This window comes from Sebastes fasciatus, chromosome 20, assembly GCF_043250625.1.
Source record: "Sebastes fasciatus isolate fSebFas1 chromosome 20, fSebFas1.pri, whole genome shotgun sequence".
NCBI classification, from domain to species: Eukaryota; Metazoa; Chordata; class Actinopteri; order Perciformes; family Sebastidae; genus Sebastes; species Sebastes fasciatus.
In genome coordinates, this window is record NC_133814.1 from 5,721,319 (window position 1) to 5,746,647 (window position 25,329).

General features: G+C 41.5%; 1 protein-coding gene across 2 annotated transcripts; it reads left to right on the plus strand.

Moving 5' to 3' along the window:
• The first annotated feature begins 203 nt into the window (after nt 1-203).
• On the plus strand, nt 204-24,220 carry mms19 (MMS19 homolog, cytosolic iron-sulfur assembly component). 2 transcript variants are annotated; one of them, XM_074620589.1, is made up of 31 exons: nt 204-722; nt 1,580-1,628; nt 3,769-3,869; nt 3,951-4,036; nt 4,206-4,280; nt 4,807-4,876; nt 6,277-6,405; nt 6,562-6,623; nt 7,722-7,808; nt 7,918-7,992; nt 8,182-8,259; nt 8,876-9,014; nt 11,484-11,638; nt 11,865-11,943; nt 12,494-12,619; nt 12,720-12,801; nt 13,829-13,926; nt 14,320-14,481; nt 14,945-15,100; nt 16,258-16,357; nt 16,853-16,955; nt 18,116-18,187; nt 18,295-18,421; nt 18,513-18,619; nt 19,514-19,570; nt 19,718-19,904; nt 21,087-21,169; nt 21,322-21,486; nt 22,102-22,161; nt 22,668-22,768; nt 24,101-24,220. In XM_074620589.1, exons 1-31 carry the CDS (start codon nt 530-532, stop codon nt 24,129-24,131), a joined length of 3,195 nt encoding a protein of 1,064 aa, XP_074476690.1. In that variant the 5' UTR covers nt 204-529; the 3' UTR covers nt 24,132-24,220. The 2 variants fall into 2 exon arrangements, with proteins under 2 accessions (XP_074476690.1, XP_074476689.1); XM_074620588.1 differs by having other exon boundaries at nt 266-722; nt 3,769-4,036.
• The last annotated feature ends 1,109 nt before the right edge of the window (nt 24,221-25,329 follow it).

Genomic DNA, 25,329 nt, shown 5'->3' on the forward strand with positions numbered 1-25,329 from the left:
TGGCATATGTGCACACATACTAATCATAGGTCAAAACAGCGCTAAATTTGTCTGAATTATAAAAAGGCAGAAGTGGTAAAATGAAGAGCCGTTTGGGAGCCGAAAGAGCCGGCTCTTCTTGGTGAGCTGAGCCAAATGATCTGGCTCACTAAAAAGAGCCGAAATTCCCATCACTAGCAGGCAGGTGTTGTGTTCTCTGACGTCAGGACGAAACGCTATTAGGAATGACTGCAAATAAGTTTCGACACTGACGGAAGTATCACAAAGCTATTGTGTGCTGCCACTATTTCTTGTTTTGAGTGTAATGTTTTTAATGATACTGCTAGTGATTCATTTGAAGCACTTAACAGTGCAAAAAGTGTCTCAGTGAGCAATATCACTGTACTCTTTGCAGTGTGTTGGAATTCGGACAGCACCTGAAGGCAGCACCATAAAACTACATGTTTGGTTTACATTTCAACATTCAGATTACATTAAAGCAACATACACGTAACCCAACGGCCTCAATGTAACATTACATTGTTCTTTAATGCTCATACTTGATACAAGTTTATGTAAAATTAGTCACTTTTGCGTTTCACCCCTAACTTTCCGCGCATGCGCAGTCTCAGTTGAGTTTCCATGGTTCACGATGGCTGCGGACAGTCCTCAGCTGCTGCTGTCTCTGGTGGAAGAATATGTCTCTGGACTACAGGACAGCAAGGCGAAAGACACAGCAACAGGTAAACACATCTCCTGGACACCTTCACAGAATAGCTCGTTGCGGAACAAGTCTCCATTGAAGCTGCTGAGCTAACCTGCTGCGAGGATGCGCAACATGGCGTGATGAAGCTAACCTAGCAACAACATCCTGCGTGCTGTTACGACCTCATGCTACTAAAACAAACACACACACACTGTGACACTAGTCATGTTATCACGCTAACAGCACACACTTCATGTACCCCTGGCGTTTTATTGTGTTGTCATTCGACTAGTGATGTGAAGTTAGATGCTAGTCCAGTCAGGTTGGTTTCACCGCCTGCTGCTTGCTAGCTGCTGCTGTGTGTTTATGTCCTGATATGTAAGCATCCTGCCAATGAACTCTGACCTTTGACCTCCTAGGCAAGGCAAGGCAAGTTTATCTATATAGCACATTTCATACACAAAGTCAAATTCAAAGTGCTTTACATATATAAAAGCAAGATAAAAGAGCACAAAGTGTATAAGATAAAAATGAATAAAAGAATATAAAAAGTATAAGTTAAAAGAAAAAAATTGAAAGGATAATAAAACCAATCAAAAGACAGTAAAGTGCAGCATTTGATCAATTAAGAAAAATCATCTGAGAACAGTTTTTGGTATTGAGTCTAGATTTGAAAGTGGCCACTGTTGGTGCATCTTGATGTCATCTGGAAGTTTGTTCCACAGTTGAGCAGCTAAAAGCAGCCTCACCATGTTTCCTTCTGACCTTTGACCTCCTAGTTAATATGTAGTTAACTACTAGAGATAACTTAGTTATGCTCGTGTGTTATCAGGACTGTTTTCTGTGTGTTATCCTATTGTTTTGGTACTAAACTAAACTTGTCTTTCTGTTCAGGTGTCAAAGATGGACAGTTTACAGTACTGCAGCTGGTGGAAGCTCTGGGGTAAGATATCACAATGTTTCTAATATTACAGCCAGGGAATGAAATTAGCACCTGCCACCTGCCAAATATCAGGGTAAATGTTGTGTGTGTGGCAGGTAAACATTTCAGGCCACCATGGCAGACAGGTTTTCCTTATATTAAGAAATATTATTTTTAAAAAGCAATTCTAAAGCCTAAATTAAATATTAATTTATACTACTTATATAATATAAGGTTACATGATATATTCCAAAATTCTACGATCTGTGTACCACTGACACGGTGTTTACAATTTTAAAGCGTTCTACCTAGATTTCAGAAGTGGCAGACAAAAGAAATTGAGTGGCCGGTAGAAATGTTCAGTGACCTGCCAAAAGGGCAGGTGAGGAAAAAGGTTAATATCAGACCCTGATTACTGCAGTAACAAACAAAACAATAGCATTAGTAGGATTTAAACCTGCAGTAGGCAGAATATTTGTTGGCATCATTGGGCAAAAATCCCATAATAACTTTTCAGCAATTTATAATTAAAGTGCTCTGAGAGGAAACTACACTTCTGCACCTCCTCATGGCTCTGTTTTTAGGTTTTAAAATATGTAGCCCGTGACGGGAGACGTTGACCAATCACAGGTCATTTCAGAGAGAGAGCGTTCCTATTGGCTGTGCTCCGGCTGGTGGGTGGTGCTTGGTATTTCCCCAACTGATCTCAACATAGCTGCCGGGTCACAAACTTTCTCATTCTACAGCTAAACAGTACACTACAAGATGTTTCTGAAAACATTTGAGGAGAGATATAGGCATTACAGTAACAGAATATTGATTCATATTTGATCAGTGCTGCCTAGTTTGACCGTTTGATTGGAGTTTGCAAGTGATTGACAACTGCTCAGAGACAGCAAGGCTCCGGCTCTGCTCATATATTAAAGGAACAGTGTGCAACATTTCAGGGGATCTATTAGCAGGAATGGAATATAATATTCATAACTATGCTATCATTAGTGTATAATCACTTGAAACTAAGAATCATGTTAGCTTAGCATGAGCCCTTCATATCTACACAGAGAGCGGGTCCTCTTCATAGAGTCCACCATGTTGATCCACCATGTTTCTACAGTAGCCCACAATAGACAAACCAAACACTCGTTCGTGATGAGCCAGGCCTGCACAGAATCAATGACCAGCGATCGACGCACAATGCATGCCGGTTAGATTTGCGTCCGACTTGATCCCGACTTGCTCTGACGTCATGCACACGTTGGCAACGATAACCTCACGAGATCGAGGCGGCTGCAGTTTTTAGAGCCAGGCGCTGCAGTTGCTCTCCACCGACTGCAAGACCCAGGGCATGATGGGAAACACCTGGCTGTCGCCTGATCAGAGAGCTGATTGGCTCTTAGTTTTGACAACAAACACCACGTGTTGTAGAAAATCCTAACTTTATGTGTAATTGTAACATTTAACACTAGATTGTAGGCTATTAGTCTCATTTTGTACAATGAAGGTTTCATCTGTTAACAAACATATATTCTGTGATAGATAATAATATTTATGAAGGTTATTTATATAGCACTTATTAAAACAAGTGCTCATTACAATGTGTACAAGGAAGACATAAAAAGAATAAAGGATAGTATCCAATGCCAGATACACACACATTTCCACATATATTCAAATATAAATAAATTCAAACTGGAAACTGTCCGACTTGACCACAGCTTTTTGTCACTGCCCTTTGCTGCCTGATCTCTTCTACTTTCCAGGCGAGGCGCAGTTCATCTCGAACGAGCCTAGTGGCTTTAGAGAGAGCCTTTTGTGTTTTTACGTTACCTGAAGGCCACAGTAGTTCTCCGACATGCTTGTGAAACAGTGTAACCTGAGCCGCTGAGTGCAAAACTCTGGTACCGCCAGTCGGCGTCTGACTTCCGTTGCTCCTAAAGTAGTGTTATTATGGTATGGATGATCTCTGAGCGATGCCAGTGGCGTTGCCACGGTTTTGCACTCGGCGGCTCACGTTACCACAGTCTTGGAAAGGCAGGAGTGAGCGGAGGGGTGCTCAGTTGGTTGCAATCTACAACCACACCACTAGATGCTGCCACATCCTACACACTGTACCTTTAATATTTAATCATATTTGGCATTTTTGTTTCCTTCCCTGTTGTAGACTGACTCTGACCAGCTCTCAGAATCACACGCGAGCCAGAGGAGTCCAGCTTCTCTCTGAAGTTTTACATGAATGCTACGGAGGTCTCACAGAGAGAGAAGGTACACATCTCCAGCAGGGCCACACGCAACATATTCATGTAAAGAGTGATATTTTATCAGCATGTCTCCCTGTCTCCCCAGTGGAAGTGCTCCTCGCCTTCTATGAAAACCGCCTAAAGGACCATCACGTCATCACACCGCCTGTCTTGCGGGGGCTCAGAGCGCTGGTGAGTGTCTGCCTCTGATAGATTTTCAACATCTGAAACATCCTGCTAAAGATTGCCACGTTTGCAAGTTAGTTGCTGCCTGGCAGGTTTGAGAATCATTTTGAGGTGGTCCAGATGTGATAGTTAGCGGTGTAACCAACGTGCAAATTGTGTGGCTTTTTTCCCCCAGACAAAATGTACAGTGTTGCCTCCTGGCTCAGCTGTGTCCATGCTGCGGTCTTTGTTCCAGGATGTTCATGTTCAGGTGAGACTTGGCACTGTGTATTTATAAAGATGTTAAAGTCGTAGCAACCAACATTTTATTTCAACATACACCCAAGAAAGTTTGTTATTGTTAGAGGACCCTGAGAGTTTTTTGTCAGGGATGTATACAATATTTGATTTGAGCTTAATCCAATAGATAAATCTTTGCACTAAATCGTATTGTTTAGTTTATTTATGAGGAACAAAGACAACGGATCCATCTACAAGTGTAATATTCATCTGCCCCCCTCGGCCAGATGTTAAAATGCACAACAGCAGTGTGGCATTCACTGGCCCCAGGCATCCAACTCTCTTGCATCTCGATATATGCAAGCCATGCAATATTTGACCACACTTCTTAGAGTGTGGGATGATGATGTTCTTGTTGCCTCCATGTCTGCGAAGCCCTTCCTCTTTTATTAAAAAGTATGCTTTGTTGGTAAACTTGACTCATCTAAATTGTTTTTTAAATCTGTGTATTGTGGGTAAAAAAAAAAGCTCATAGGGTCTGTTTATTTTTCCTCCAGTCTTTGATGCTGACAGAGAGAGCTTGCGTCTACAACATGCTCATCAACCTCATGGCGACCAGAGAAGCCGGTAAGAGATGGCAGATTTGAGTCTGATTCACAGTAGCAGTTACGGTTAGTAGAGAAAAGCACGAACAGCTCCCCACAATGACTGAGAGCTGAAGACGTAGGTGATTCCTAACAGACTAATCACTGTGGTCATTGCTCACCTCCGGGGCTCTTAAGCTCTTACCATCCCTGTGATAAAGGGCAGAGTTGTCACACCTTCTGCTTTGTTTGGCGGTTGAATCATTTGCATGTTTTGCATATACTGTACATACTATACACGAAGCAAATAGAAGGCTGGCAATGGAGTTCTTGTGTGGGGCTGCCAGTAGTTATGATGAACACACCAGCATGGAGGATGACGCAGTGTGACCTCACCTCTGTCTCCCCATTTTATACTATAGTAGAAGTAAACATCATAATAGTAAATGATGGTTTACTCATAGACTGTATATAAGAAGTGGACGTACTCTAGTCACCGTGACGTCACCTATTGGTTTGTAGACTGACGTTTTGAAGCCTCGAGTTCAGCGTTTTGGTCGTCGCCATCTTGTTTTTTTGCAACCAGAAGTGACACGAGAGGGTGGAGCACAACCAAACGCTAAATAAGACATTTTTAGGCGACCAAAATGTTACAATTAACTTTCATAAACTGAAAGCACACTGTGAAAGGGTTAAAGTTTTAAGACGAAACCACGGACAACTCCCATAACGGACAACGCCGTGGCAGCGACCTGTCAATCACAAGGTAGCCACGCCCTAAAGCATCCCCTGCTTTATGGTCTGTTTGACTCTAAATGGGACCATAATTTACTAAATGAACATCATGGTGTATTGAAGAAGACTTGAAACTAGAGATTGAGACCATAAACTCATGTTTACAATGTTTACTGAGGTAATAAATCAAGTGAGAAGTAGGCTCATTTTCTCATAGATTTCTATACAATCAGACTTCTTTTTGCAACCAGAGGAGTCGCCCCCTGCTGGATATCAGAAAGAATGCAAGTTTAAGGAACATCCTCAGTGACTTCACTTTTTAAACCTGAAGGTAGCCCACTGGCTTTACTGTGTATCCATCAATTCAATAAAAGAAAATAATTGATTTAACAGAAAGTTAAGCCCCTTAGCAGCTGATAAATGGGATTTACTTAAAGGCCACATATTTGCTGGTTATAGATTTACTTGTTTTTTTCTCAGTTTCATATAATAAAATGAATCATTTGTTCTGATTAAGCAATCTTCAACATGCTTGTAGCCTACAGCCTACATCCTAACAACTTCCTCAGATTTTCAGGAAGAGGTATGTGGTGTAATCTCTCCAACTTGGCGGTTGTGTTACTACTCTCTAAACACCATGTGATGAACCTGTCAGCCGTCTTACAGAACTTAAATCAAACCATGTGTTTCCATTTGACTTTTCCACAGAGCTGAAGGGTTTGGGGCCAGACTTTGTGTTTGGTTTTGTCCAATCGATGGACGGAGAGAGGGATCCTCGCAACCTCCTGTTGGCCTTCCAGATTGCCAAGAGCATCATCCTCCGAGGTTATGATCTAGGTGAGAGCGCATACAGGTGCACGCACACATACACCTTTATCTTTCTCACTGTTTTCTCTTTATCTCTGTCCCTCTGACCTTTTTTTGAACTTTCCATTGCACAGTTCAAGCATCACTCTATTTCGCCTCCTGTTAATTTCCTGTCTGCTGTCACAGGTAAATTCACAGAGGAGCTGTTCGAAGTGACGTCCTGCTATTTCCCCATCGACTTCAGCCCCGTAAGTCCCTGTTTACTCAGCTGCTTTTGCTTGAGAACTGACGAAAGCAGAGCGGCCAGCAGACAGAAATGTCATCACCCACTTCCTGCGACCTCAGGCTTTAGAAAATAATAATAGAGCGTCTGCGTCCTCATCTGCTCGCGCACATTTCCCATCTCTATGTCACAGATGGTCACAGTTTGTTGACTCTCTAGGGCAAACAAGCACATCGTCACAATGCTGCTCATGATGCGTGGTTTTCTGTAACAATAAGCCAGGTTTCCACCAACAAGTTCCTGGTAATTTTAGTCCCGGGACTACTTTTCAAGGAGCCATTGTTGTCTGCGTTTCCATAGCGGTCTAAAGACCGGCGAAGATTAAGCAAATTTGTCCGCTGACGTAAGAAAAGACAACATGACATGTGACAAGGGCTGCTGGTGGTCGCAGGGCTAAACACGTTGGAAAATAAACCCTTTTTTCTCACGGCGACGAAATTTACTGCTATATATATTTGCTGATGTACGTTGGATGTAATAAATGAAATACAGAGGAGGAAAATGAAACTAAGAGCGTTCGTCTCCACAGTAGATCATCTGTTGAGTGTGTGATGGTTATTTATTTATGGTTTAGAATGTAACCGCTTTGAAACAATCAGATAATAGCCACACAGACAGCCACACTGTCTGTTTCTTCTACCGCTCGCCCTTTCAGTTCACACAATCTCTCTCTCTTATTTAAAATGAGTCTGGAAGCAGACAGCAGAGCCTAACTTTACTTTTAATGTTAACAAACAAGAGAAATTCTCTCCCCTCATCTTAAAATGGTCCTAAATCAAGACTAGTACTCCTGTACTTTCCTGTACTTTCAGAAAGTACTATCCCCCGACCAGGGCCTTTTTGGTGGGGGAAAATTTCCCCGGAAGTTAATTTCGACCCTGGTCCCTGCGGTCGGAACGCAAAAGGTTCCTAGTTCCGGGGAAAAGTTCCTGCAGTCGAAACAATTCTATAAGGACCGCAAATTTTTTTTGTGAACATGTGTACGTGCATTTATGAATTCTGTTTGTTGTCTGCTCTTGACTCACCCTCATTCCCCATCATCACCCATCCCACCCCACCCCAGCCTCCCAACGACCCCCACGGCATCACCAAAGAGGAGCTCATCCAGACGCTGAGGGACGTGCTCTCTGGAACGCCACGATTTGCCGAGGTAGGACGATCAATTTACACTTTGCTTCTTTGTGCAATGTTGGTCTTGTGACCTTCTTTCAGGCCCTAAAGAGTGTTTTACGTTCTGTTTTATTACTTCACTCTTCCAGTTTCTGTTACCTCTCATCATTGAGAAACTGGACTCAGATGTTCAGAGTGCGAAGCTGGACTCGCTGCAGACTCTGGTGAGCTATCTCTACTATTATTCTAAAGTTTGTAAATGTGGATGATATACTGTAGAGTTGATATTCCCTTTTAAGCAACAGAGTCACTCACTACAACTACAGTGGAGCTGCTGAGAGGTTTTATGTAGAACTTGGTGTTACAGGGTGTACCTGGTTTCTTATCTCATCACCACACTTGATATCTTTCAGACTGCTGCTGTGTCACAATATGAACACAAGGACTTGGCGGAATTCCTCGAGGGACTGTGGGCGTCAGTGCGCAGAGAGGTTTGTTTGTGAGAAGTGTATACAAAAAAACATGACTAGTACTTGGGATTTTATTATATGATTGGTGTGTGTATATGGTAGCTTTGTAAGGAAATATTTAAACATCTTTAAGTGTTTTTTTGTGGAGATGGTACTTATTTAGTTGCTATGAATGGAAAAACGCTTTTTTTCCCCCACCCACTCCACCCTTTTAGTTGTGTTGTTCGTCCAGTTGCAAACAATGCCATTTGAACCCCAAATTATGGCCCCAAAAGATATGACGATGTGAGTCACACTCTTCTAACAATAGAACTGATGGTTGGTTCATCAGGACCGAGAATGTAATTGAAGGAAATGACTCAAAACACAATGCTTTATGGGAAGAAAGGGACACGTGCAGTTTGTCACGCTCTGAATGCCAAGAAAAACAAAGTGAAGTCTGTTCGGATGCTGACATTCATCAGTATTTTCTTGTTTTCTTAACAAGCGACGAGACAAATTCCTCCTCCTTCAGGCGCTGAAAAACACATCTGAAATTTTAAAGATCCATGTTCCATCTGTTAATGTAATCACCTCTTTGTGAATCTGAAGAACAAACTCATGAAAAAATGTTCCCCTCTTTGTCGTTTCCTTGCAGGTGTTTCAGACGTCGAGCGAGAAGATCGAGTCAGCCGGCCTCGCAGCTCTCACCGCACTCACTTCCTGCCTGTCTCGCTCAGTCCTCAACTCTGACTCTGAAGACTCCCTCAGCACCTTCCTGGATCTCGTTCTCAAAGGTGAAATGTTGTGAAATCGATCTTATTTTTGCACACGAAAAACATTTTAATGGAAGGATGTATAAACTCCAGGAGTGTATAAAACATGTCGAAAGAAAGCCGGAAAAAAATGCCATGAGAGTCATAGAGGTGAACTAAATACAATCAGTTTGATTAAAACTCAAGTTGGATGATGCAAAAAAACAAAATCGTAAAAGACTTTGTGAAATAACCAACTGAATTGCCCTGCTGCAGGTAGAGTGACTGTAAGGCGGTGAGAGAGGGTGTTGAATATGTCAGAACTGTGGTTATGAGAGGGTTCACTGCAGTGTAGCACTGCTCATGTAAATGGGCAGGAAATTATACCACAGTGACTGTTCAGTTTCAACCGACTGCTTGTACAATGTTAACATGTCATATTAACGGTGTACAGGATACAGTGTTAGCCTCAGATAATGGGTTGTTTCCTGCCAAAGTGCAGTTAGACTTAAAGGGGAATTATTTTCAAAATTCATACATGTTATTCCTATGGTCTCAGACAGTCTAAGAAATATTAGTATACATGAACAACTCTCTCCCAAATCCAAAAACTAGAGTGCTAAAACTCAAACTTGTGATGTCATCAAGTATAAAGTGTGGAACTGCTCCATAGATAATGAACAGGTAGAGATGTTCTCAATGACACTGAGAGCACCCAGGGGGATGTTGTGAGTATATGGGGACATTTTCTGTTTCACATCTGACAACACTACAATAGAATAAAGCTCACTTAGGTATAAAAAAGAACAAAATCAGTTTCCCATTCATTTTCTATGGAGCAGCTACAGACTTTATACCCTATGACATCAAAAGTTTGAGACTTACTTCTCTGGTTTCTGGCTTTGAGAGAGAGGAGCTCATGTTCACTAATATTGATTGTTCCCCTTTAAGGAAACTTACCAACCAATACCACAGCTTTATAGACTTTTATATTTAGGTCATCTACATATATACCTTTTATATAAAATCTGTAATTCTTCAGAAGGCAGTCTTGACTATAATTATAATATAGACACTGGGGTTTGACTGATATTGGTTGATTTTTTTTAAAGGCTGGTCAATATTTTATACTGAAATAGTCAAAACTTTGGCCGATATGTAACTGCTGTTAAAGAATTGTATCCTTCACATCCTAAAACCCGGTGGCAGGGAAATCCTCTATACATTTTTCTTTCTAAATCACATTTTTAACCCTCTGAGAGCCGCGGGGCCGCCCGACATTACTTTCAGAGGTTGTAGCGGGCTCAGTTTTAGCGTGACGGTACAGGTATCATATTAAACTAGAAAACCTAGGGAATCCATTGGTTCTAACAATGTCATGCTGGCTTGTTTTCAAGATATGTGAATGAAAATGGGTTCTATGGGTACCCACGAGTCTCCCCTTTACAGACATGCCCACTTTATGATAATCATATGCAGTTTTTTTAATACAGTATAAATGTGTTATTTTCGCCTATTCTAAAATTGTGTATTTGAATATTTCTGCATACTGGTGTCCCTAAACAGTTGTGGAATTACATAAATTGGGCATCACTGTAAAGCTGAGACTCCCGTGGATCCAATGAGCCCAACTGTATTCATGTGTGATGATGTTAGTCTCCATAGTAGCCATTTCATTGTAGTGAGACCATTTTGTGAAACTTGACCTCCCTGTATAAAATGACCTGTGGTGACCTCTAGGATAATCACAGCCTCATGAAACTTTACAGCCATAAATGAGACCTAGAGCATTCAGAGGATGGATGGCTTTCCTAGGTAGATTAACAATAAGGGGGTTTCTGAGCAGTTTACACAACAGAAGTCGCCATCTAAAAAAATCTCAAAAAATGCAGACATTTCTTGCAGAAATCTCCAAATGTTAAAAGTTTTTGTAACCAAATCACAGCATGGCTTTTTCTATGGTGTTCCTCAAGGTCTCGGTGTCCTAATGTGGTATTTTGGGGAGATTATTGATCATTTTTATCAATTCTCGAGTGGTAAAAAATGGTTAAATTTAGCACCAAATCTGTGTAACAAATGGTATCAACCCAAAACTTACTGCAACAACGTATGAGACATAATAGAGCATGAGGATGTCCATCATATAGTTCTATTACGATGTTCTAAACCCTTACACACTTTCACAGTTTATTTTAATTAATTAATTCATGTTTATTTCTGCTTTATGACTAGAACAACTTACAGTGCTGAGCTGCATCTCAAATTAATCCTCAGGTTCCCAGCTTTCAGATGATGTACACCACTTCTATGTGACATCTACTGTTGACCTGCTATCTCCCCCTATAAAGACCCCTGTACCCCCCTAAAAAAGAAGACAAAAACGTGTCTAAGTGGGTCTCTTAGGGTTAATAAAAGTCACTAACAGCCGTAACATATCAGTATAACGCAGTGTAACATGTCCAGTGTTCTTGTTTTTTTGTTTTCCTTACTAAAAGTGTGATTTTGTTCCAGACTGCAAACATCACCTTTCTGAGCCGGACCTGAAGCTCGTGTGGCCCAGCGCCAAGCTGCTCCAGGCCGCCTGCAGCGCCTCCAACAGGGCGAGCCACATCATATCATCCGCCGTCATGCCCTCTGTCATCGAGCAGTACAACGCCAGAGCACATGTAAATATGGAAAATTGACATCCAGATGTTTGTTTTGTTTAATATTGGCATGGGGAGAGTGGTGCTCTTACTTGTACTGTTGTATTATAATATAATTTTGAGGTGAATCTCTTTTAGTTTCATTCACATATTCAGGAAATCTGTGCTATTATTGGCACCAAATTTAGAAATGGCATGCGATGATATCCGTAATAAGTGAAAAACATGACTTTTTCTCTGCGTGCAGAGTGGCCACAGACGAACATTACTGGAGGTGGTGCAGCGATTTATCCAGTCAGTGAAAACCTTGCAGTCTTCAGACAACGGCGAGTGCTTTTTATTGCTTTCTTACTTCTCAGGGCAACATATTCATTCCATGTGTGACATCCATTTCTTACAGCTGCGTCTTTAACAACAATAAATAATGATGCAAATCCTCAAATTATACTACATTTGTTTCAGATTTTAATCTGTATGTGTTTTTTTTTTTGAGTGGTAGAGTCTGATAAAATCTGTTTATTTAAGGTTTTATAGAGTTTTATAGCTCATCTGTTTCATGTCATTGCATTGCTGCGACCGCGGTGTTTGTGTTTGAACGTAGTCGAGCTAAAATGTCCCGCACAGTGACAAGAATGAAAAGCTTTCTGTAGTTTATTGTCTCTTGACATTAAATAATGAGTTTTCCAGATGTACTGTGAGGTAATGTGTGTTTGTGTGCGTTTAGACTGTGATCGTTTGTCATAAAGGAACTAAAGGATTCTGCTCGTTGGTTTAAACACTGTCACTGTGTTTAGTTGTGCATAACCATGGAGACTAAAGACACAATTTGCTCCCAGATTTTAACTCCTCGGTTTCTGTTTCCTCCCTCCACATTAGAAGAGAGCGTGTTTTTAGCCTTCCGCCCGTCTCTGTGCAGCATGGTGTTTTCGGCTCTGACGGACACTAATTCCAGTCTGCAGGTCACAGCCATCTCGGTGCTCACCTCACTGGTGCAACAAACAGGTGAGATGAGATGCAATGAACTGTTGAACATTCACAGCCTACAACAGAGTCAGATTTAGTCAGAAATTCAGCTCCGTTTCAAACCTACTGTCTCTCTCAGGTCTGCTGTTGGACTCTGATATCGAGCTGGCTGTAGATCACCTGACCAGACTGCTGCTGACCGAGGACGATGGCGATGTCAGGTCAGCCCATCTGTCTCTCTCTCCTCTGTCATCCTTTTGATTCATGTATTGCTACTTCTCTGTTTATCTCTTTAAAACACACCCAGTTGCCTTTACCTTAAAGGGATAGTTTGGTTGTTTTTGAAGTGGGGTTGTATGAGGTACTTATTCATAGTCAGTGTATTACCTACAGTAGATGAAGGTCGGCACGCACCCAGTTTGGAGAAGCAGACAGGAGTTACCGCACGGAAGCAAAGTGATGTACTGCTTGGGACGGGGCCGGCGGCAAAACGTATTTCTACCATCTAAAACGGCACACTATATTTAGAATATTTCCACAACTTTACCTTGCCGTCAGACAACCCTTTTCCGGTGGGGAACTCGAGCCTTTCTATCCATTTGTGCTCTCGCCAAAGTCACCAGACTCCATTGGAAAAAAAACTAATTTTACCTCGCAGAACACGGCAGTTGCTGGCCAACCTCTGCCTTGATCGGTTAGTTTGTTTGTGGTATTGTGTGACTTTGGTGAATCCAAACTAATCAAAGTCACAATAACACAAACTAACCAATAAATGCAGCTGTAGACGAGCAACCCCCGTATTCTGAGAGGTAAAATTACAGGGTTTTTTTTCAATGGAGTCTGGTGAGAGCCGAGATAACGGCTCGGAAACATAGACTGTGTAGCTGTCTGACGACAAGGTAAAGCGGTGAAAATATGACAAATATAGCAGACACTTAAAGTGATAGTGATTTTTATAGGTGGGCCTTTCTTTTAGGTGGCTAAAATACGTTTTTCTGCTGCCAACGTCCACAGCAGTACGTTACTTTGCTACCGTGCGGTTACTTCTGTCTGTTTCTCCAAACTGGGGGCGTGCTGACCGTCATCTACTGTAGGTAATACACTGACTATAAATAACTACCTCACACAACCCCACTTCAAAGAATCCGAACTATTCCTTTAACACTCATAGTGTGTACTTTTATGTTTTGCGGTTGAACTAAACATACATGGTATCCGTCTGAGTCTTTGTCCTGTTTCTGCCTCCAGTCTTGCTGTGGTGGTGTCTGCCGGAGCCTTAGCACAGCTGCACCCAGCAGCCTTCATCACTAAACTGATCCCGATGCTAAAGGAGGCGATGTTTTCTGGTAAGTGAAAAGCACACACTAAAGATGTGACATACAGTGTAAGGTAGTGTGTGAAAACACTATATAGATATTAATATTTGTTTTATACAAGGCTTATAAAGACTAACTGGACTTTTGCATGATTTATTTCTTTACCTCTTTGACTCACAGTGAATTTATTTTAGTATTTTTGACACTGATCAATAGAAATATTACTAATTTTGAAGGAAAAGAAATCTCTACAAATTGACCTAAATAAATAATAATGCCTATTTTAACATTAAATAAACCATTGCATAAGTATTTGCCCCCCTTCCACTAATTCTTGAATTTACCATTTATGATAAGGTCGGCACACTGGCAATGTCTCAATGTATCTTCCAAATCTCTCCCTCTCCTCTCTCCTCTGTTCAGAGCCCATGGATCAAGACAACATCAGAACAGCTTCGGAGCAGCATTCCCAGCATGCAGTACGCCAGCGGTGTTTGTCCGCTCTGGCTGCGGTGTCCACCCAACCCAGTGTTGTCCAGGAGAGCACACCTGTCCTCTTGGAGGTCCTCAGCTCAGCACACACAGGTGATCTGTCTGGAAAGATGCTTTTCCGACTTCAGGCATAGACTTCATTTTTCTTCTTACCTGATTGGTGGAAGTCCACAGTAGAAATATAAACAGCCATTCATCTTTATGACATAACATCAGGATCACAGTCTCAGACTGTAAAGACATGATTTGACAACAAACAAAAGCTTAAGCGCACTTTTTAAGGCCCAGATAATCTTTGTTTCCAAATACAAAAAGCTGAAGGTCAAGCAGGACAAGAGATGAAACAGTAACCTTACCCATCTAATTCTGAAATGTGTCATGTGTCAGTACTGCTAGCTGACACTTCAGATCTGCAGTGCACTTGTGTCAAATGACATGCATCAGTTATTGCTTGGAGTGAAGTGTGTTGTTGATTAAATTCCCAGGAATCGTCTCACATGTGCAGGCTAAAGAAATGAAGAAGAAGCAATGTCATTTCTTGTTTTTCTTCTTACAGGTGGTGTTGATTTCTCAGTGGAGGAGGTGGTGATGGCGTGTCGCAGCCTCCGGAGAATAGCAGAGCAGGTTCAGGACACAGAGGAGACGGGACGAATCTTCCATGACATCATCATCCCGCGCCTGCTGTCTCTGGCCCTCCAGGCAGCGCTGCAGGGTGAGCAGTTCCTCAACTAAAATTGTGATGATGTCCCCTTTTACCTTTCATCATATAAGGGATAATGTCCTTTAAGGTGTCCATTATCAGGAATTAATTGACGACGGGGAAGCCAGCGTTGGACGGTTGCCTCGGCGAAGGCCATTTATTCCTGATAATGGAAAAGGGCGTTATCCCGCTTATACCACAGTCACTTGCCAAAGAAAAAAAATGAAGACCATTAAATTTATATTTTCATGCGTTTTGAAAGCAAAACTTAAAGGGACTATTTGTAACTTTCAGAAATGCTTCTTAACAGCGACACCTGTGGCCGTGAAATCAACGAAAGTCAGCGTCGGGCTCGCGCTTGCTTGCTCTAAATATACCTGAGGAGCTGCAGCAGCTATTTCTGCACAAACGTCCCGAAATGTTGTTCACTCCTGCAGTAAATAGGACGGACCTTGGATACGACTTAGCAACGGGAGATATTTCTATTCCACTCAGCTCATAGAATCCTGTGGCTCAGCTATGAGCCAGAAAGCTAACGTTCTGCCAGCAAGATTCAACTTCAATAACATTGCGTACGGTTGACAAACGGTGAATATAATTTGACATAGCTAGCGAGCTATCCAGCCTGGTCATTGTCCCCAGATCAATATCAAGATTTTCACCAAGAAAGTTCACGAAAGCTGCATTCATTTAGAACGGTGAGCAGACAGTTTCACTGGAGCTACTTATTAAGTGTCCATTATCAGGAATTAATGGACACCCTGGCCTGCAGCCAATCAGAATCGAGTATTCACCTAGACCATGCTATAAAAGCCTATATTGCAGTGTCACCAAATAACTTCTACCTTAACTACTGATTTTGTGCTTCCTTTTTTATTCACAGTCGCTCCACAGTCATCTTTAATAGTTTAATAGTGACCTTATGCTGTACTGGATAAAAGCTAGAATGATTAAAAATGAACAATAAACATTCATAGGCTCCTTCTATCAAATAAATCTCCTTGTGGCTTCATAACTGCTACCTCAGCGCTACACATTTTCCTAACAGGGATTTGAGTTGGTGATCTTCTACTCTCCTCTCTATCCGTGTTTGTAAAACATGAACGTTTTAAAAGGTGAATTATTTTAGCTGAAATAGAAACATGTACTTTTCTATTCATGTTTTGTAGGCGAGGAGTCGTCTGGTCGTCGTAGTCCTCTCCTGGAGGAGGTGGTCCTGTCCGCCATGGTCCCTGTCATCAGTACTTCCTGCTCCAGGCTGCAGCCCACGTCAGTACAAACTCTCTCATTCACTTTTGAACATGTTAGCATACCTCCGTAGGAAATGTCTTTGTTCTGAAAACCACAATACCATGATATATTATTTACCTGCGATATTCAGGAATATTTATGATGTAGGTTGGTGAAATGATTAAACTTTCAGATGGGTTGAAGAGAACAGATTTAACAGGGTTAATGGTTTAATAGATGATCTTAAAAAGTTTCATATAACCTTCATTACCACATACATCTTGTTTCCATTGTTCCCACAGTCGCTCTGTAGTTGAAGCACTTGTTCTCAACTGAATCCAGTTTCACAAGCTGCTTTTGCCTGCTGCGTTTCTGTTTGTTATGAAATCTTAAATCGGATTTACTACTTCCTGTCTGTTTCCCACCTTTTCTGATTTAGTCTGTGTCTCAGATTTGTACTGACTGATTTGATTCTGCACGAGTGTTTTTCACGAGGTTTGTGTGGTTTCCTTTCGGGGCGTTTGATGTCGTCAGGTTGGCGGGACAGACTGCGTCGAGGGCTGTGTCTCTCTTCCTCGACGGCGATGTTTCCTTTTTGCCCGACAACTCGTTCCCTTCAAACATCCAGCTGCTCAAGGTTTGTGTGCACATGGATTTGTTTACATGAGTGACTGCAGTTATTTGGGAGCTTTTCATTCAAATATTGTCTCTTCATATTTTTATTATAGCATCTTCATCTTGTATGAGCTTTGTGTTTTATTAGATAAAGAAAAGACATCTTTGTCATTGAAGATGGTATTATAAAAATGCAACTTATTGCAGAATTATTATCTGTTTACCTCATTTATATTTTCCACCACTAATTTGCAGCAGTTTTTTACAGGATATTTTGGGTGTTTTGAAGTGTGGTTGTATGAGGTACTTATTCATAGTCAGCGTATTACCTACAGTAGATGACAGTCAGCATGCCCCAAGTTTGGAGAAGCAGACAGGAGTACCAGCACGGAACCAAAGTGATGTAATTTTAGACACCTAAAAGAAAGGCCCACCAAAAAAATATCAATCAGTTTAAGTGTACGCTATATTTAGAATATTTTCACCCTTTACCTTGCCGTCAGACAGCCCTTTCTGATGGGAACTGAAACCGTTACATTCATCTATGCTCCCGCCAAATCAACCAGACTCCATTGAAAAAACTTGCCATTTTATCTTGTAGAACACGTGAGTTGTTGGTCTACCGCTGCCTCGATCCGGTAGTTTATTCGTGCTATTGTGTGACTTTGGTGAATCTGAACTAACCAAAGTCCCACAATAATACAAACAAACTAACCGATCGAGGCAGCGGTTGACCAGCAACTCCCGTGTTCTGCGAGGATAAATTACAGTTTTTTTCAATGGAGTCTGGTTACATTCGCGAAAGCAAAGATAACTGCTTCAGTTGCCCGTCGGAAACATAGACTGTATAGGTGTCTCAAAGCAAGGTAAACCAGCGAATATAATCTAAATATAGCGTACAATTTAACAGATTTTTTTATTAACTGTATTTCTTTAGGTGGCTAAAATAAATTTTTCTGCCAGCCCCCGTCCACAGCAGTACATTACTTTGCTCCCGTGTGGTAACTCCTGTCTGCTTCTCCATACTGGGCGCTTGCCAACCGTCATCTACTGTAGGTAATACACTGACTATGGATAAGTGCCTCATACAGCCCCACTTCAAAACACCCGAACTATACCTTTAATGTCACTATAACATGAAAAGTGTGATTATTGACGCATGTTATGTTTTCCCGGAAGCAGCAGGGGGACCCGTGGAGCCAGTCTCAGATGGTTTGTCTGCTCATGGGATGCGTGTGTTCGTTACCTCGCAGTGTGAGTCTCAACTTGAACGCTTAATTCTGCTTTCACCGAAGGTCTTACAAAAACATAGTTGTTTCTGGTCCTGAAGATGTATTCTGAGTGTTGTGCATGCATTTTAGGTGGAGGTGCCTCGTATAGATCAACTGCTGTCACAGCTGGAGGAGATGAGCTGCACCTGCAGCCACCCGCTGTCATACACCTCGGCCGCAAAGTGCTTTGCCGGCCTGATTAATAAGAGACCGCAGGGTCAGTTTGTGTCTTTACACTCCTGTCACGAGTCAAGTTTTTGTTCCAAAAAGTTGAGCGACTCAACCGAGCGGTTTGGTTTCTTCTTCAGGTGATTCTCTTGACAACCTAATCCAGAGCACCATGAAGAGAGTGTGTAGTGAGTTGGACTCTCCGTCTTCATCTGCACTCGCTCAGGCCTTCACCCTCATGATCTGGGTAAGAGTCACACTGTTTTCAACATGTCTACTGCTGATTGTTTGCATCATTATTTTTTTCTCTGCTGGAATAATTTCTTGCCAAATAGAGGTCAGAATTTCTGGTCAGATATTTAAGACACTAAGGTTTAAGTTTATTTCACTCAAGCCCCATTCCCGTTGGTCAAAAACACCTGCTAATGTCTGGCTTTTGCCTTCAGTGGGAAAGATTATAATCGGCATACGTTCCCGGAACAAATGACTCTGCAGTAGTCACAGGTGTTTGACCCTTTTCCCCGTGTGATGCTATGTGATGCGCGTTGAAGTGAATATATAATAAATAAAATCAACAGGGATTTGGACAGTTATTGTAATTTATTAATGTACAAAACATACAATTAATCCGCTTTCCTCAAAGCCACCAGACTCCAGTCAGACAAATGTGATTTCACCTCGCTGATCACAGGAAAACACACTTCATTCAAACTCAACAGAAACAAAATAAAACTCCCATCTTTGTTAGTCTTTCCCCTGTTCCAACAATCACCAACTCTGGTCTGAGAGTATGAAAGAGAGACTGAATAAGTAACAGATATAAAAAAGGAGTTACCACCATAACAGTTTCACTTTTTACTACTACTACTTGGCGTGACGTTGTGACACACCAGGGGGGAAAAAAACCCCAGAAAGGTCAGTACAACGGCACAGCATACTTGCAATGGGAAAGGAGTCTATCACCTATTTTTAGCGTGTTTTCCCGGTTTAAAAAACCCACATACACTCTCTAACTTAGGTGGGAAAAGGGTATTATTTTACTGTCGGCTGTCTATCAATAAATCAAGTTAATTGGTTAATAAACAGAAGTATATGTTAGTATAAGAAGCTGCAAGTGCAATAAAGTTTCTCTCGTCTCCAGGTTGCCAAGGCGCTGCTCCTCAGATACCACCCTCTGTTCAAAACACTGACTGACAAGGTAAAAATAGATTATGCTTTATTAAATACAATTGGACCTTGTGTTTCAATATAACAATGTTATTCTTTCCGTATACAGTTCACAACGTTCGTGTGCCGATATAAACCAAACTTGTTTTAATTTTCCGTCGACTGTGTATTTCTGAAGCTCTTCTCTCTGCTCGATGACGCTGACCTGGGTCCGGAGGCAGCAGACGGCTTCTCGCTGCTGATGAGCGACTCCGCCGACATCCTGAACCGCGGTTGCCACGCCGACGTCCGCATCATGTACCGCCAGCGCTTCTTCAGCGAGAATTCAGCCAAGTTGGTCCAGGGCTTCAACGCTGCGCCGCAAGGTACAAAAATCAACAGCACGGCTGAGCAGATTGGTTATTAGAAATAAACTTCAGTCAGTTAAAGCCACGATGTGTATAAGTTCTGATGTCAGAGAAGGCAGAAATGCACACTGCTCTCCATTACAGACAGTCCATGAATGATCACAGAAAATAAAAAGACCACATAGTTCAAAGTAGAGCAACTTGCTGACATGAATACAGAGATTCCTACACATCATTCATCCATATTTGAATGTATTAAAGAAAAAGAGGAAATGATAGAAGGAAATACAACCCTGTTTTAGGAGGCTTCATATCCATTCTACTGTCTGATGGAAGTCTCAGACTTTTAAACCTGGGGTAATTAGCAGTGTGAACATTTATGGACATATATAGGAGTAAGAAGTTTTTTTTATTTTGTTCTACAGTTTTAGATTTAATTCTTTAATTCCCACCAAGTGCAGCGTATGAAAAATCATTCTCACCTGGGGTTACATTAGTTAGTTAACATAGATGCTTGCACATGGTCAAAAACTCAAACAACATTTACAGAATATTTGAAAGACTATAAAATCTCCCAAAAGAAATATAGATAGCCTCTGAATGAAGTGACTTGTTATTTTGGAGGTTTTAGACTTCTGGTCTTCTCCTGCGAGCAGATGTCTCCGGTTATAGGTACCACGTTAAATGGTAACTTTGGCATTTTTCAACCTGGACTCTATTTTTCCATGTTTTTCTGTTTAACAGACTAACAGGGACAACAATTTCTGAAACTGGTCCAGTATTGAGCGAGAACGCTGTAGACGGCAGCTGCTCACAGGCTGCAATATGGTGCCATTGGGGCAAGCTGGCACCGTCATTTATGTCCACTAAAAGTGCTCATTTTTGCCATGACAGGCTCTGATTGTTATTATAAGTGTCTGACAACATTATGGGAAGAGCCTCGCTCAAGGAGAAGTCTCGTCCTGAAATCTGGCGAGGTAACATGTTGCCGGAAGACAGTGTTTGTTGTGTTGGACTACAGAAAGCGTAGCTTATTGTTCATCGATATTCATTTTCAATGTCATGGCTGAATATTTAGATGATTTTACAGCGCTCTCCCTCAATACTATGTTGTCCCCATTAGTCACTTAGACATAAATACATGAGAAAATAGAGTGCAGGTTACCCTTTAATGTTATTCATTGTCCATCTCCTCTACAGAGAAGAAGCCCAACTACCTGAAGGCTCTGTCTAACATCGTCAATAAACTGCCCAAGCAGGTTCAAGTCACTGAACTACCAGCGGTGAGTAAAGAGCACGGCTGCAGTCACTGCAAGTTCATTTTCAAATAGTACTAATAAATGACTGTAACCAGTGACCGCCTGCCACTTAATTAAAAATGTAGAAAACCTGGAAAATGGTCAGTGTTAACGTGAAGTTTTTTGTCCCTGTCCAGCTCCTGTCTCTGCTGTTGGAGGCCTTGTCGAGTCCTGACCCGGGCGTCCAGCTGTCCACGCTGTCCTGTCTGGAGCCCGTCCTCATCGACCCTCCACCAGCGCTCATCCAGCAGCTGGAGGCTGTGGTCAGCAGGTTGCTGGGCCTCAACTCCAGTCCAGCCATGGTTAGTGAGACCTCGTACCTGACAGGGTGTTCTGTACTGATCCTGTTTCTGAGCAGTTAAAGGTAAAAGTATCAGCAGTGTTTGGGTGATCAAAACTAAACCTCGCACGGCAGCTGGATTCTCGCGATGTCACAAGAATCACAGAATCACATATCAAACGAAAATCCATCTTGTCAGGCTTTAAGTAAAGCGTTTGTGTCCGGCAAGCCAGAGCGCGGACCAATCAGCGTCCTGTGAAGAGCTACTGGCAGCCATGGGCGTGGCTTAGGTGCAACTGTTCATTCTAAACAACAATGGCGGCTCCTGAAGAGGTTAGCGTAGATGCTGCTATAGCATCAGTTCTATTACAACTGGAGAGTATTTCTTCACTGAAAGAAAAGCAAAGAACGGCACTGAAGGCTTTTCTCGATGGAAAAGATGTTTTCACTCTTCTCCCGGCTGGCTTCGGCAAGAGTTTGATTCACCTGCCAAGGTCACCTCCACACTAACCAGCTCGTTCCTGGTGTTCAAAGGTGCCAGACTGTGTCTTAATTAGTCGGATGAGGCTGATCATTATAAAGCAGGAACATGTTAAGTAGCCAGAGCTCTAACCAATATTTTGTTTGTTTCTTGCAGTCCGTACGGATCGTCTCATTGCGGTGCATTCATACCATTTCCCGCTTCCCTGAACATGAGGTAAAAGTCATAGAATTGTGTTATGTTTTAGATGTTTGAGAAACTTGTGAAGTTGTTAAAATACTTTCTTAAAATCTCCAATTTAGAGTCTCTGCTTGACCTACACTCAAATAAAAATAAGCTTTGAGGAAACTCAAATCCCAGATGGTTCTTTGAAGAATTGTAAATAAAATGTTCGAGCACTTAATTTCCCTCCACTTCCATCCAATTAACGTGGATTCTTCAATGAACCCAGTTGGGTTTTTTATATGGCAAAGAAAAACACATTTACCTCTGGTGTGTAGATTGTATGAGCAGTTTAAAGCTGTTATGATTTTCACGCAAGAATATTATAAAAATGTGGCTGCAATAGAAAATAGTGTTCTACCTCATACATTTAAACACTGCAAATTTGTTTAAATTATTATTGTATTATAAATGTGATGGACACTGGAAGAAAATCTCCCCCAGACACTTTTTGGTTTACTGATGTCATTTTTCCTTCAACATTTTTTTCACTGTTTCAGATCTTGCCGTTTCGGACCCGAGTGCTGCGAGGTCTGGCCCGGCCTCTGGACGACAAGAAAAGGGTGGTGAGGAACGAGGCGGTCGAGGCTCGAGCAGATTGGTAAGAATCAGATACCACCGTTTAACCCTCTGAGACCCGCGATCACGACCGACTTTACTGTCTGTCAGAGGCTGTAGCGGGTTCAGTTTTAGAGCTAGAGTGAAGTTACAGGGAAGGAGGCTAAATTTTGGTGAGGAAAAACTGGCATAACCATTTTCAAAGGGGTCCCTTGACCTCTGACCTTAAGATATGTGAATGAAAATGGGTTCTATGGGTACCCACGAGTCTCCCCTTTACAGACATGCCCACTTTATGATAATCACATGCAGTATAAATGTGTTATTTTCATCTATTCTAAAAGGGTGTATTTGAATATTTCTGCATACTGGGGTCCCTAAACAGTTTTGGAATTACATAAATTGGGTATCACTGTAAAGCTGAGATTCTTGTGGATCCAATGAGTCCAACTGTATTCATGTGTGATGATGTTAGTCCCCATAGTAGCCATTTCATTGTATTGAGACCATTTTTGGAAGATTGACCTCACTGTATAAAATGACATCTAGGATAATCACAGCCTCATGAAACTTTACAACCAAAACCTCCAAATGTCAAAAGTTTTTGATACCAAATCAAAGCATGGCTTTTTCTACGGTGTTCCTCGAGGTCCTGGGGTCATAATGTGGTATTTTAGAGAGATTATTGATCATTTTTATCAATTCTTAAGTGGTAAAAATTTTTTAAATTTAGCACCAAATCTGTGTAACAAATGGTATCAACCCAAAGATTGCTGCAACAACTTATGAAACATAATAGAGCATGAGGATGACCATCATATAATTCTATCATAATGTTCTAAACCTTTATTCACTTTCACAATTCATTTTAATTAAGTAATTCATGATTATTTATGATTTATGATTAGAACAACTGGCCACACAGTGCTGAGCTGCATCTCAGATTAATCTTCAGGTTCCCAGCTTTCAGATGATGTACACCACTTCTATGTGACATCTACTGTTGACCTGCTATCTCCCCCTAAAGACCCCCTGCACCCCCTTAAAACAAGACAAAAACTGGTCTATAATGGGTCTCAGAGGGACATCAGAGACACACTTGAAGGATATTTAAAATCCTCAATAAATTCAAAATCACAAAGTATCACATCTCTGTCATGACAGAGTTCTTTGTTTCAGTGGTATATTTGCTCATCGCTTTGCTTGTCCTCTTTTTCCAAGAAGCAAATTGGCAGATAAACACCCCAAATCTGAAAGTTCTGCTAAGTTATTTTGAATACAACGCCCTGTAACTGCTTCCTTTTTTAATGGTCAGGTGTCAAATGAACACTGTGTATTTATATTTGGTTCGTCTCTTTCTTATTTTCCCTCCCAGGTTCCTGTTAGGAAGTGCTGGCGGAAGTTGATTCCACTCCTCAAACACAAACCCAAGTCTCCCATCCTCCCTAAACCTGGAAGAATACAGATGTGGGTGAAGTCAAACTCCAGGACCAGGTACCAAGGACCGAAGCTGCACAATCCACACAACAGCTTTCTCTCCTCGGTTAGACTCTCCACCTTTTGGATCTTCCAGCATCCCTCTATCCTCCCTGCTCTCCTCTTTTCAACCAGAATCCCTCCACCATCTCTCCCTTTTTACTGAAGTGTTATTGTTGTCTGTATCTTCATGAACGCACAAATAATAAGAGTATGTGAACTGACTGCGGAGCATCGTCTAAGTTGAAAGAATGAAAAAGACCAATATGTTACACACCACACGTACGTCGTTGTCTTTCTCACTGCGTATTGGAGAAAATGTAACGTCAGATTGTATGGAGGCATTTCAGTTGTTTGAAAAATGTGACTTAAAGTGCATTTTAAATCTTGAGTTAATGGCCGTCCTAAGAGCCTTAAGTTTGATCAGCAGCTAAAATTCCCCTCAGAAATCATTATATAATTATAATGAAATGAAGAACAGTATTTTTTTTATTTCTAGTATGGTTACTTGATAAGTAACTAATTAAAGGTAGGGTTGGTAGTGCTGTTCAAATCCTTTTTTTTCTTATATTTGTTTGTTGAAATTCTCATTACATCCTGACAGCAATCAATAAATCAAATACTCTGATAAACAAAAAAAATACAATCTGGTGTCTGTGGCTGTCGCAGGACTGTAATAAGCCCGTCCAATCATTTCATTCATTCCTGAATATAATGATTGGACAGCCTACCTACCTTTCTACACAACAGACCGTACACTCATTGCGCGTCGCCGGAGTCTTCCACAAGCTGCTAGCTTAACAGCTGTGAGTTTTAACAATCGCCATGTTCGTTGTTTACGTTCATCATGATCATTTTGGGGGAGTGTCTTTGGAGGGAGGCCTGAAACGACGGGCTGTCAGTGTTGCCTACTTGGAGGTAGCGCTGCTAGCTACTTTCATCGGGAAAGAGTTTGCAACACTGGGCCTATTTTTAAAACCTAGTGTACTCTTGCTGGTTTCTCAGCATTACCTACCCTGCCTTTAACTAACTAAATAATCAAGAAATTAATAAACAAAATGTCTTTGAATGTGTTGACTCCTATACGAAGCGAGAAAGCAACCACCGTACATACGTTGAATGAGAAAA